The sequence below is a fragment of the Taudactylus pleione genome, unplaced genomic scaffold, assembly GCF_031769625.1.
Source record: "Taudactylus pleione unplaced genomic scaffold, aTauple2 ptg000092l, whole genome shotgun sequence".
Lineage (NCBI taxonomy): Eukaryota > Metazoa > Chordata > Amphibia > Anura > Myobatrachidae > Taudactylus > Taudactylus pleione.
Genome location: NW_028284494.1, coordinates 1,508,213 through 1,522,059, shown reverse-complemented (window position 1 = coordinate 1,522,059; position 13,847 = coordinate 1,508,213). Strand labels below are relative to the sequence as shown.

General features: G+C 44.2%; 1 protein-coding gene across 1 annotated transcript in view; it reads right to left on the bottom strand.

Annotated features, from left to right (window-relative positions):
• Window positions 1-9,197: 9,197 nt before the first annotated feature.
• ELOVL7 (ELOVL fatty acid elongase 7) overlaps window positions 9,198-13,847 on the bottom strand; it is a 36,005-nt gene continuing 31,355 nt past the window's right edge. The window contains exons 6-8 of the mRNA XM_088469457.1: window positions 13,492-13,597; window positions 12,727-12,863; window positions 9,198-9,875 (exon numbers count right to left, since the gene is read on the bottom strand). Coding sequence (XP_088325583.1) covers window positions 9,648-9,875; window positions 12,727-12,863; window positions 13,492-13,597 — 471 coding nt within the window. The 3' untranslated portion in view covers window positions 9,198-9,647. The remainder of the gene's footprint in view (window positions 9,876-12,726; window positions 12,864-13,491; window positions 13,598-13,847) is intronic.

Here is a 13,847-nt window from a genome sequence, read left to right as displayed (position 1 = left end):
AAAATACCAGCGGCAATTTTCGTTTAGTATCACTGAAACAAACGAAAATGCCAGTAGTATTTATTAACACTTACCCCTCCGGCGAGGTCCTCCGCTGGGCTGCAGGCAGCCTAATGCTGCCAGCAACAGGGCTCCAGTGTTATCGTCATGCACGACGGTCCATCTGCGCATGTGCATAACACAGGGACCTGGCAGTGCCTGATCTTAGATTACTGCTGTTTATGCGCTAAAGGGGTTATGTTTCGTTAGTAAATGGAGCCCAAAATGTGGTAAACATATGGATCAGAGAAAGTAGCCGCAGTGATTGACAGTGACCACAAGAGGTCTTACTAGACTGCAAAAAGACAGAAACTGACAAGGGACAGTATAGCTAATGACTATAGCTGATAGGCTAGCAAGGACAAACCTTCAGTAGTTCCAAACATCTGCAAGTAACTTTTTTTCGTTTCTTAATACACTATGCTGACTTTAATGCACCTGATGGTATTACAGGTTTTGTTAAATAAATGTTGATATGTAAATGGTAGATGGTAAGATGTGCAAATGAACAGGAATGTACAGAAATGTTGGAAATTTTCATTATTTTTTTATGGTTTGTTTGTGTTCAAGAGGTTCTGCAAGTAAGGGCTGAAACATTACTGATCTTGGATTAATTCCTGGTTTAAAACAAAGAGATTTTCCAGAAAATAACTTAGTATCCATGTCTGTAAAGTGGTAGTGGTTATAGAATGTTCTGCAGATGTTTAAATGATGTGCACAATATGTTCTAGACAAACTGGTTTCATACCCTTCACACGTACTAGAGCAGAGGAACTATTTTATGTTAGTAATATAGACTGGGCCACTGTGACACATGGCAGGCTACACCTGTGCTGCAAAAAATAAATGAAAAACCACTAATACCGTGGAGGGGGGAATTTCTCCTCCAGAGCAGACAGAGGCCCCCGCTGTGCCACTCGGATAGCCTGGCAGAGGGTAATTAGTACCCATCCCTTTCAGCATGCCTTAATAGAGAGTGTGCCCATGCAAATAACACCAAGCAGACAGTGAAGGCACAAACTACAAACTGTGACAGCTTCGGTCACATGAGGCCATGATTCACTAGGGATATCCATTAACAAGTTAACCATCAATGGCCGATCAGTCATAACCATAAAATCACCAGCATAATATAGTGTAGTTCATCCTTGTGCCTCTGAAGGTGCCCTGTGCTATCTGTACCAAGACAGTAGCAGCAGATCCTCTAAGTCCTGTAAGTTGCTAGGTGGGGCCTCCATGGACGGACCTGTTTTTCCAGCACATCTCACAGACGCTCAATTAGATTGAGATCAGGGAAATTTGGAGGTCATTTCAACACCTTGAACTCTTTTGAAACCTTTCCATTTGTGCAGTGTTACAGGGTGCATTATCCTGCTGATAGAGACCACTGCCATCAGGGAATACCTTTGCCATGAACAGGGGCGCCGAGAAAGGAGGGGGGGAGCGGGTACAATTTACCCGGGCTTTCAGAGGGGCCCGGCTACGCGGCGCTGCAAAAGTGTATATTTTTTTTTCAAGGGGGCGTGGCCACACCTCCCACAATTAGACCACGCCCCCTCTTTACCAGGGCCAGTCAGTGCTCTCTACACCCCTGGCCATGAAGGGGTGTATTTGGTATGCTACAATGTTTAGGTAGGTGGTACATGTCAAAGAAACATCCACATGAATGTCAGGACCAAGGATTCCCAGCAGAACATTGCCCAGAGCATCACACTGCCTCCACTGGCTTGCCTTCCTATAGTGCATCCTGGTGTCATCTCTTCCCCATGTAAGTGACACATGCTCCTGACTGTCCACATGATGTAAAAGAAAATGTGATTCATAAGACAAGGTCACCTTCCTTTGCATCATGGTACATTCCTGATGCTCATGTGCCCATGGGTAGACACTTTTGGTGGTGGACATGGGTCAGCATGGGCTCTTTGACTTGTCTGCAGAAAGCTGTGATGCACTGTGTGTTCTGACACCTATCTATCATGGCGACCATTAACTTTTTCTGCAATTTGTGCTACAGTAGCTCTTCTGTGGGATAGGACCAGATGGGCAAGACTTCGCACCCTGTGTTTATCAATGAGCCCTGGGCACCCATGTCCCTTTTGCCGGTTCACCGGCTGTCCTTCCTTGGATCACTTTTAGTAGGTACTAACCATTGCATACTGGGAACCACAAGACCTGCAGTTTTGGAGATGCTCTAAATGAGTCATCTAACTATTTACAATTTGGCCCTTGTCAAAGTCACTCAGATCCCTATGCTTGCCAATTTTTCCTGCTTCCAACACATTACCTTCAAGAACAAGAGTGTCACCTTGCTGCCTTATGTATCCCCTTGATAGGTGCCATTGTAGAATTCCTTTAGATTTGGCCTGGGACCCTTGGGTCGAACTCAAGTGCAGGTGAGACATGGAGGTTGTATATAACTCTTGTTCATGAGTCAGACAGGTAGTAGGTATACTAGTGACAGGAATAGGAACCACACACTGGAGTGATGCTAGTATATGGACCTGGAACCGTGGGAAATCAACCCACGCCCTTCTGGGTAGCCCTTAGCCCATTGACCAGACCGGCCAACACACTCCAGGGACAAAGGTGACCAAATCAGTGCGCACATCAATATTGTACCAGCAGAGTGGAACACAGAACCCACACCAGGAATCGGAGTATTATGTATGCAGAGCCAAGCTTGGGGAAGCAAGATCTCTGGCACTGCTCTGACCCAAGATCTGAAGCTGGAACCTGGTTAGGAACTGAAGTACTGAAAAGTCAGGATAAGAAATACAGATCTGCCGATCACCCGGGCATTAATACTGTATTCTGCCCACAGCTCTGGAACCTACACACCTTGCTCAGATCCAGCCCCAAATAACAACAGCAGCACAGGGAAACCAATATTCAGCACAATAATGTAACCGCGAACCTGAGCTAGACCTGCAGAGAGTGGAGTGTAACAATGAAGTACTGAATAAGACTTGCATGTAGTGTCCCAGTAGAACAGCAGCCAGGTGTCAGGGGAACCTCCACAGTGATGGAGACTTGGCAGTGAAACACAGCAACAGGCGGTAGTAAGCTGCTGATGGTATACCGGCTCTGTGGATGATGGACAATGAAAACAAAGGAAAAATATTAATGAAAAAGATAGTATTAAAGAATGAAATATGAAAAAGTACATGATAATCTAAGTGAAATTATTCTAATGATAAGCACAACAACAGTAGTGTGTCTTGAATAACACTGAATACATAAAGACCTCAAAAAGAGCACATCAGGTTTCAACTACTGTAACCAATTCATTTTGGCGCTTTTTTCAGTGCTATTTAAATCTTGCATGGTAACCGGTAGCCTTTTAAGCTGGGCATCCACTATGCAATTTTCTGTCAGACATCTGTCCAATCTGGCTGGTTGGAATGAAAGCCTGGTAATGTATGGGAGCAAATGACAATCGTCCATTCGCTCACAAACACTGGAAAATAGCCAAAAATGGTTGTTCAGACAAACTGGTTAAAACACACAAATGTAACCAATTTGAACAATTTTTTTTTTTGTCCTTTTTTCAAGTGTTTAAAACCATATGACCGACTGTCATTTGCTCCCATACATTACCAGGTTTTCATTCCAACCAGCCAGATTGGACAGATATCCGACAGAAAATTGTATAGTGGATGCCCAGCTTTAGCCCATGAGGAAAATGACTGGGATGTGTGAAACAGCCATCAGGCACGGAATGTATCTGCTCTAATAACCAGATAGGACAATAAAATCTCTGCTTACTATATCTACTCACGTGAGCGCTGGTCTTTTCCTTATCTTGCTGGATTTGACATGTACAATATATTTATATAAAAAAAGAACCAGCTCTCTCCAGACATCAAACTAAATACTTTATCCAATTTTAATCCGCTGTTTCAGTCTTTGCAGACGTTTCTCAAGAAAAAAAAAAAAAGCCTGCAAATACTGAAAAGTCTGTTTATATTCAGATAAAATGTATATCTTGATGCCTGGAGAGTGTGGGGTTCTTTTCATTATTTGCACTAGGGGATAGTTCCGCTCTCTACTTGCACCCCACCTGCACTTGGAAGTGGTGATCAGTGTGTGTGTAAAATATATATATATATATATATATATATATATACACACACACACACACACACACACATATACACCCTGAGGAAAAAGCCTTTGTGGCTTTGAAATGTCGGCTTAATAAACCACTTTTGTATATTTGATAAGTCCGTTTGAGTGCCGCCTGGTCCTTTAGTTATGGACATTTGCTGGATACACTCACCTTAGGAAGGCACCACGGCTATTACAACCATCGGATTCTTGAGTGCCCCTCTACATATGTGTGTGTGTATATATATCTATATATATATATATATATATATATATATATATATTACACACACACGCACTTCAACCCGGGGTATTGCAGGGTTAACCCGGGTAGTTCCTTGGTGTAAAAGGGGAAAGTGTTGGATTGCCAGGTTGAGTGACCCGGCAATCCAACCCAGGTAACTAGCAGGGTTTAACATGGGAATAACCTGTGAAACCCTGCTGTGTAAACAGAGCGATCCGATTCACGGTGACCTGGATCGTGCCGCATGCCTGCCGATTGGCCGGCTTAAGTGGCGCTTGGAGATGACATCATCTCCAAGCATCCACTTCAACGCCGGAAAAGCCGGGTCTATGCAGACCCAGCTTCGGTGTGAACGGCGCCGGCTTGGGAAAATCCTGGGTCGGCATCGGGTAAATTCCGGGTCTGATCCGAATTGGAACCATGTTCCAACCTCCAGGTCAGACCTGGAATTTAGATGTAACAGTTGTATTACTTGTGCCACTGCCTTGGTAGCATTTTGATCTTCATTTCAGTAGGGAGGTTGGTTGAGCTCTCATGTGTGCCAGTGGCATAGCTCAATATCCCCTCAGGACTGTAGGCAGGTATGTGTCGGATGCTGCCGGCCAGGGTGCAAGAGTGAGGGGGCTCATCGATTGCTTCTCCAATAGCACTTTTCTATGGTGGGATGCTTTTAGCGGCACCCTTCAGCCTGGAGAAGCACTCACCAGTGCATACTTAGTATGTGCCCAAAGCCCTCTAACATAGCAGCTCCCTAACCAGCCCCATCTTTGTGAGTCTTTACTGACTGCTATGGCCATTGATCCCTGACACCATCTAATTTTGTTAAATCCAGCAAAAAAAAAAATCATATACTGTAACCACCCAATATACAAATATCTAACATCTGCACTAAGGTTCCCCCCCCCCCCCCCCCTCCCCAAGGCTAGGGCCAGCATGAACAGTATAATTTGCATTACAAAAATATTTCAACTGGAAAACTTACCATAAATGTCACCTTTGCCAAACATAGGAACATACGGATTAATTTTATATTGAAACATATCATTGACTTGCCTCCCCATATGCAACGTTTCAACCTAACAGTGAATGTTTTCAAGGTATTCTCAGGAATAATTACTACCACCTGTAGATCTATTGTGTTAATCAATTAGCACACATGTGCTGCAGCAAGCTGATTTGGAAAACATGCACTGTTAGGGTTCCATGGTTCGAAAAACACTGGTCTTGAGAGGCACAAAGGCATACTTGCCTACTTTTGAAAAAAATCACAAAGATAGCACAAAACAATTTGTTGAAAGAGGCATGTGCTGCTCTCTGGGGGCGGGTCTAGCTCCACCACATGTAGTACAGTACAGCAAATGGGCGGGTCTAGCTCCACCACATGTAGTACAGTACAGCAAATGGGCGGGTCTAGCTCCACCACATGTAGTACAGTAAATGGGCGGGTCTAGCTCCACCACATGTAGTACAGTAGAGCAAATGGGCGGGTCTAGCTCCACCCACATCTAGTACAGTACAGGGGCGGTTGCAGCATTACCAGGAGGAAACTACCCGGCAGAAGCTGTGTAGTGTAGCATGACAAAGTTAAGCAAAATTAATTTTACTGTAAAAGCTATGGCAAATTATATAGGTCTACGTTTGCAGTAGCACCACAATACCTTACAAGTAATGTACAAGTTTTAAATGCCTTTACAGGATACCTTTATCCTAGAGCAGTGGTTACCAAACTCTGTCCTAGCCGTAACTAGACTTTTGGTGCCCTGTGCCAGAAAGAGCATTGTGCCCCCCCCCCACCCAGTTTTCAAATCGGGACATAACCCATCCCAAAAAAAATGGGAGTGGCTTCAGGGAAGGGCCAGTGAAGAGATATGGGAGGCCAGAAGATGCTGGGGATGAAATAAGAGGAAGCTATAAGTGAGAATGATAATACACAGAAAAATGACAGGCCTCAAAAGTGCCCTTTGTCCTCCAGTGCCCTATGGTCATGGCACAGTCCGCACTACCCTAGTTACGGCCCAGACTCCACTAGCGCCGGGCATCTTTTTGCCAAAAATGTACCAAAGTCACTAGGATGCCCCACAAGACTGTGCTGACTAATTTGATGTGACACTTGTATATCTATGTGCGACTTTTAGTCTCTCAATCAGCATGTGAAGTGCTATGATGCAGCGGACACAGCTTTCTCCACTCAAAGTTCTGATTACAGTCTCAGCCACACAGATATACAAGTGTCACATATCAAAGTAATCAGCAGTGTCTCCTGGTGCGTCCCAGTCACATCGCATTGCACGGGACCTGGTGGCTCACTCACGCCAGACAAGTCGCGCTGCGTGGCATATTGAGGCTAGATGTGTGAGGACACATCTGTAAGCTTTTTTGGAGATCTACTATGGGGTTGGTGTAATAACTACGCTGATTAACAGCACTACGCAGGTGTTGCGACGGGTTTAGGTTCCGGAAGTGCAGGGGAGACATAAGCCCCCCAATGATGCTGCAGCAATGAGCACGTAGGGTAACGCTCCATGATGGTGCTTATTTGCACCCCCTCCAGCGGTCAGCCCTCCTCCTTTCCCCCCTCATAATCTCTTGGTACGCCCAATGGATTGGCAGCGCCAGTACAATCTAGCCGCTTACCATAGGCTCAAAGCGGATTGAACATCTAATCTAGTGTTTTAGAAAACTAATTCCTCAGGGAGCACTAAAAGTGCAGGTTTTCCATGTCTCCACCTAGAATCAAGTGAAATAATTAGCTCCACCTGTGGATCTTTTAAAACGTCAGCCAGCAATGAATGCACCTGTGGAAACCATGCCCTGTTGGTGCTCCCTGAGGAATGAGCTTGGGAAACACTGGTCTAGTCCACACAGTACATAAATCAGCATCACTGCTGCAATATATCAATTTCCAGCCACCTATCGCATTACTTACAATTTTCCTACGGCAGGAAGCTGATTTCCTTTGCATTTTTAAAGAGGTAAACAACAGATGTGGAGTAGTTTGTATTTCATTAAATTTAATAAGTAAAATGCAACTTTCCCATTATTTAATCATGTAGACAATATTCTACTGTGTACATATAGTGTATTACAAGTTTTGCATCCACCAGGATTACTAACACTGATAAGTGACAACTCCCTGCTATAGGGGTCTATTTACTAAGCAGTGTTAGGAGGCAAAGTGAAATGAGATGAAGTGCCAGCCTATCAGCTCCCAACTGCCATCTCACAGGCTGTGTTTGAATAATGACAGTTAGGAGCTGATTGGCTGGCACCTTATCACTCTGTCTCCTAACACTGCTTAGTAAATAGACCCCATAGTGTGGCAGAAGTATAAACACTTGTGCGCCTGTGTATGTTTGGTGCTCCGATATGTCGAACTCCCATTGAGACCCCCGATTTCTATGTAATCTGGCCACACACGTGGACGGCTGAATAGCATTCATTTAATCAGTCAGTCCCCACACTAACAGATTACAATACAAAACTGGTCACACAGGGATCAGTATGACCATGTCTGGCGGTTCAAATCCTAACGCCGGAAGACCGGCAACTGAAGATCCAGACAGGTAAATATTTTAACTATAACTTACCTTACACCCCCCCCCCTTAACCGTCCCTTAGGGGTGCCTAACCCTAACCTTCCCCCCCAAGTGCCTAACCCCCCATTTCCCGCTACCTAAACCCAGGCCTCCCGGGGGGGGGGGGGTGTGCCTAACCCTAACCTACCCCTGGGGGTGCCTAACCCCTCCCCTTCCCCTAACCTAACCATCCCGGGGGGGGGACCTAACCCCAAGTCCCCCCCGGGAGCCCCTAAGCTAACCCTCCGCCCCTGCGGCTGTCCGCACCCGCCGCCCGGCTTACCTTCATTCGATATACCTTGCATCGGGCTCCCGGCGTAGGTAAAATGACAGGCGTCGGGATTTCGACGCCTGTTATTAGACCCCTGCTGGGATTAGACAGTCGGGAAGCCGGCGGTCGGCCTTTCAACCGTCGGCTTCCTGACTGCATCCCAGTCACACATGCTCAGCCCATGACATCACATGTTCTGATGTAGATCATAGACTGACCTGATATTCAGTCCTCCAACATCAATTAATTGTGTACATTGGGTGAGAATACACCGCTGTAGGGGTGGAGGACAAGTTTATGGTTATACTGTAGATGGAGTCTGATATGCATACAAGATTATAGAATATCACTACAAAGAAACAAAGCAGGAGCACATGTAAGACATTACATTGGAATATATATGAGTATAGCTTAGCTCAGAGGTTCCCAATCTCTGCTAGTACAGTCCAGGTTTTCAAGGATATCCATGCTTGAGTCCAGATAGTTAAATCACATTGACTGAGGTACTAATTAAGTCACCTGTGCTCAAGCATTGATATCCTTAAAATGTGGACTGTAATGGCAGAAATTGGGAACCTCTGACTTGGCTACAATCATTGACAGAATTGCTTCCACTTCAGAGGGGTCAGCCAACAAAGGACTTGGAGGTGAGTGGGGCCCTGCAATACTAAGTTACAAAGCAAGGCCCTCACTCTGCAACAAGAAGAGCTACCTCTGAGCACACGCAAGACACCACCATGCACAACGAAGCTCCAACTGGGGCTTCAGCACACATGCTCCGGACCCACTATTGCTCAGAAAAGCGGAGAGAAAACCAGGCCTGGAAGGGTGGACCAGCATTTCTCAGCCCTCCATGAGCTCAACCATTCACTCTTCAATCCTTGGTCCCAATGACAATTATGAAATATAAAAATATATAGGGACTCTATATTATATGATTGAGGAACAATGACTGCAAAACCAGGGAGCTCAGATTTTTATTTTGGTACAAATTATACAAAATTGGACATTTGTTTGCAGCTCATGTCATGTCTCAGGAACAATCATTCATAGTCGGTTGCAGCCATTCATTCCGGTTGATGTCTCCGGCATTTATAGAACAATTGTTTTTTCTTTGGCTCATAAGGATTTTCAAAGCAAATACTTCTCATATATATCCATGTTCGCAATAGGACAACCGATGAGCTTGATGAGTGACAACTATATGTACATTTATTGAAAAAAAGCTAAACTGTACACTCTAGCAACCGCATACAATCCCAAATAACTTTTAGTAAAAATACCGGTATCTTCTTGTTGGGAACAAAAAAGTAAAAAACTAAATATTACAATTATTGCTAAATCAATGTAGGCTTGATTGTCAAGTAATTCACAATACCATTGGTTGGTATAGATAGTTTTGTATTCAAGGTCAATGGTGTTTGTCCTTTACATGTCCGTTCTGATGTGCATTTCCATTCTGATAGGCGGTGGGAAGCCTCTGCCCTTTGACGTAAGCATGGAACCAGAAATTGAGGAAAAGGAGTAAGAAAATGACTGAATACGACCAAATGACATACAAGAAGATCGGGAACTGATATGGACAATCTTTCATGAAGAAGAACTGACCGATATGAAACGTGACCATCAGAAATTGTGTCTAAGAAAAGAAAGGAAAAACAAAAAGAGTAAATATATTGGTTGTCAAAAATAGGTAAACCAATTACTCTGTATACAAATTTAAAGTTTATTATTTAATAGAACAATACATCCTAGTCATAAAGGCATTCTGTATAGATACCACCCCCACTTACTGATAGAGATCTATAATTTTATTTCATTTTACACAAAAGTACATGAAAATGTGTAGTGGCTACATTCCAGGCCATCATCATGGGGGTACCTGAGCACGGGTCCTGGACTATCCCTATTTGCTGATGATACCAGGCCAAGCCCTCCCAAGGGAGGTGAACCCATGCCCCAAGATGTGGCTATGCCCACTGCAGCATGTAAAGCATGCACAGTATTTGCAATAGGTGGAGGCCACTGGTTGCCATATAGGGCACTCTTTTTAATGTCATCCTTACAATACTGACAAGTTTTGGCCTGTGCCTTAAACCAATGTTCTAAAGAGCGAACACTGTTATATAGTATTATATAGTCACTGGCTATTGTTCATCATGTATCTGAAACACTTCTGATAAAAGGCTCTATGAGTGTATCACTGAAATATTGTGGGAGAGGTCGGATGTCTTGCATGTTGGAGATAGGAGATGGTTTAGCCAAAATACAGGCATCAAATTAATCATCACCGTGACTAGGGCCGGAACAGTTCTTGTGGGGGCCCTAGGGCAACTAAGTTGTGGGGGCCTCCTCCAAAACCACAGAGCCTACTCCCGCCGTGCAAGCCACAGAAAGCCTACTACTCCCCAGCACGCCTCCGATTACTCATCTGACCTCCCGATTCTGGCAGAGCTGTTCCAGAGTCCCCTAATCAGCGGCACTGATGTGATGTGTCACATGAGGCGGATGAGGGGACAGTACTGACTGTGCTGCTGCATGCAGTAGAACACAGAGCCGCGGCAGCTAAGCCCCCATTCAGGAACAGGTACCACTGGACTCCTGTTTTCAGCAGGGTCACACTGACCCTTTCACCCCCCCCCCCTTACTCCGACCCTGACTGCGACCTCTAAAGTCTTGGTTCCTTGTATAAAACGTTATAAAATTCCATCTCTTTTTTAAATAGCATGGGGGAGCAGATGCATCAAAGCTTGGAGATAAAGTGGAGAAAGAAAGTACCAACCAATCAGCTTCTAACTAATTTTTACAGGTGGTGTTTGAAAAAAAAAAATGACAGACAGTAGCTGCTTGGTTGGGACTCTCTCTCTCTTCTCAAACTTTGATAAATCTCCCCCCAAACCAACTCATTGATTTAGGTTTTTCTATATGCTTAGCTACATAATAGATCCTTACGTTACACACAATTCTGAATATACAAATATCCCACAACTCTTAATTATTCAAAATTGGTCCTGACAACTGCTCTATTCTTTAGGTTTACTGGTGTAGAACCCAACAGATTATTATTCACACCGCTATACACACACACACACACACACACACAGTTCCTCTGGAGCTACCATGCCGTCCGCGTACAGCTGGCTGTACAGGAGGAAATCCGTTCTGCACATGTGTAGAATGGGTTTTCTCCTCCCGCTCCAGCTGACTGCCGATATCACTGCCAAAATCATGCCCCAGAATGCTGTGTGCGAACCCCACTCTGGAGCTCATGTATCGAAATGAAAAGTGTGTGTGTAGGGGAACTTTGTTTCCCCCCTGAGCACTATCTGGCTGATGTGTGTGTGCAGAGATCAGCTACAGCAGGGGGAAATGACGACCAGTCCCTCCTGATCACTGTAGGATTGTATAGGGGAGGGGGATGGTTTTGCCCTCGCATAACTATGGGGGAAGGGGGTTATACAAATATATGACACGTGGAGGGATGGTGTTTACTAGCAGGGTGGGTATGGACACTGGACGGTGGGGACCCATTGCCCCTGAAGGTGGGAGGTACTATTAACAAAAGGGGTCTATGGAGACGGGGAGGGGTGCAAGACACATTCTACATTCACAACATGCTGTACTATTGCCGCATATGGTTTGATCCTAGGAATGATTGACTTTGACAGAAAGATAACATTGGTATGAAAACAATTTCATGTAGGAAATATTCTTCTAGGGCAGAGCACCACCACACTGCATATGCGCCCTTAGCAATGCAACAAAATCCGGCTTTACATTTTTAATGATTTTTTAAACAAATAATGCAAATGAAATTAATTATTATAAATAAAGTAAAGTAATTCTATTGCATAAAGACTAATGAATATAATGTGAACTTTGTCACTGTGACATGCTCTGCAACTATTCATGCCCTGGCTTGGGGCAGCTAGCGCACTTTGGGGTAGTGGGGGTGGGCAAACGTCCCGACCCCTGACAACCACTATGAAACAGGCAATTTGCTGCCTGTATTGCACACGCTTATGACTGCATCCTCAATGACTGATGCGATCAGGCTGCTACTAATTCTACATGATTAGCATTACTGCCTTGCAGCAGTGAGGTCATTCCTGTCCATGTCCTATCTGTGTGGAGTTTCTATGTTCCCATCCATGCTCCAAAAACATACTGGAAGGTTAATTGGATTTGGTACAAAAATGAATCCCAATGTATGTACGTACGCTTGTACTGTACATTAGGGAATTTATACTGTAAGCTCCAATGGGTCAGGGACAGATATGAATGACTTCTATTCTCTGTACAGTACTACTGTATGTACATTTGTGGTGCTTTATAAATTAATCATCATCTTTCCACTCAACACATTTAAAATCAGTAATCTGCTATTCTCAAGTTGTTCCGCTCCATAACTCCTTCATTATAGCTTCAGCACAGCCAATACACAAAGAACTGCAATGACAGCACGGATACATATGAATGATTATACACACCAGTTGTATGGTAGTCATGTACTTTTTCCACCACAGGTACTTCTGGTAGGCAGGACCCAGCGCAGTCAGCCCATAATAGGTGTACATGATCACATGCACTACAGAGTTCAACAATGCATGGAATGTGCCCAAACCACCTGGACGAGAAGAGACACAAAGTTGTTACATAGTGCATAGTACAAGATAAAGCAAAGTCATCATGGAGTGAGGACTGACAAGTTACTAGGACACTATTACACTACAGAAAAAAAAAAAAAAAACAACATTGTCTGTGGATACAGATACAATTGCCCAAATAATGCACCCAATATTTAATGTTATTACCGAGTCATCCTCTCACCCCAAGTACACTTTTTGTATCACTAATTCAGAAAGTGTGGGCCCTCAATAGTTGTGAACCACAGAGACGAGCCTCACCCACTTTTCATCAGCTATCAAAGTCTAGGGGGTTCACATCCCACAACCTGCAGACAATTATGGCACACTGTGGGGGAGATGTATCAAACCTTCGAGAGAGAGAGAGAGACAAAGTGGAGATGTTGCCCATAGCAACTAATTAGCTTCTAACTGTCATTTTGTAGACGTTGCTGGATAAATGATAGCTAGAAGCTGTTTGGTTGTTATGGATAACTTCTCCACTTTCTCTCTCTCTCTAAGGTTCGACACCTCTCCCCTTGTACGAGTGCAGGCAGTATTCCAGATCTTCAAAGTGGACGAAGGGACCCGTATCGCTGAAAAATAACACAGTGACACAGTAACAATTACCTGCAGCAAATTTAACTCCAAACCACCAAGTCCAGGGCATAATGGAGTGGTGATACACGTGGAGAAAGGTGATCTGACTGTTCTTCTTACGTACAACAAAAAAGATCTGTAAAAGGAAGAAAACTATTATAACTCGCATCAGTGATTATTATTAGTCATACAAGCCAATTGGATTGTTTTAGGTTTACTATAACTCAACACAATTCATAGACCAGTCCCAGTTCTCTTGCCCAGCACGCAAAGTTTACGTGCTGTACAAGCTGCAACAATTCGAGGTGTCCTATATGTGCACTAAGCAGGAGTCACGGAAGAAACTCTGCAGTAGCAATATCATGTCTCTGTAAAGCATATTCAAA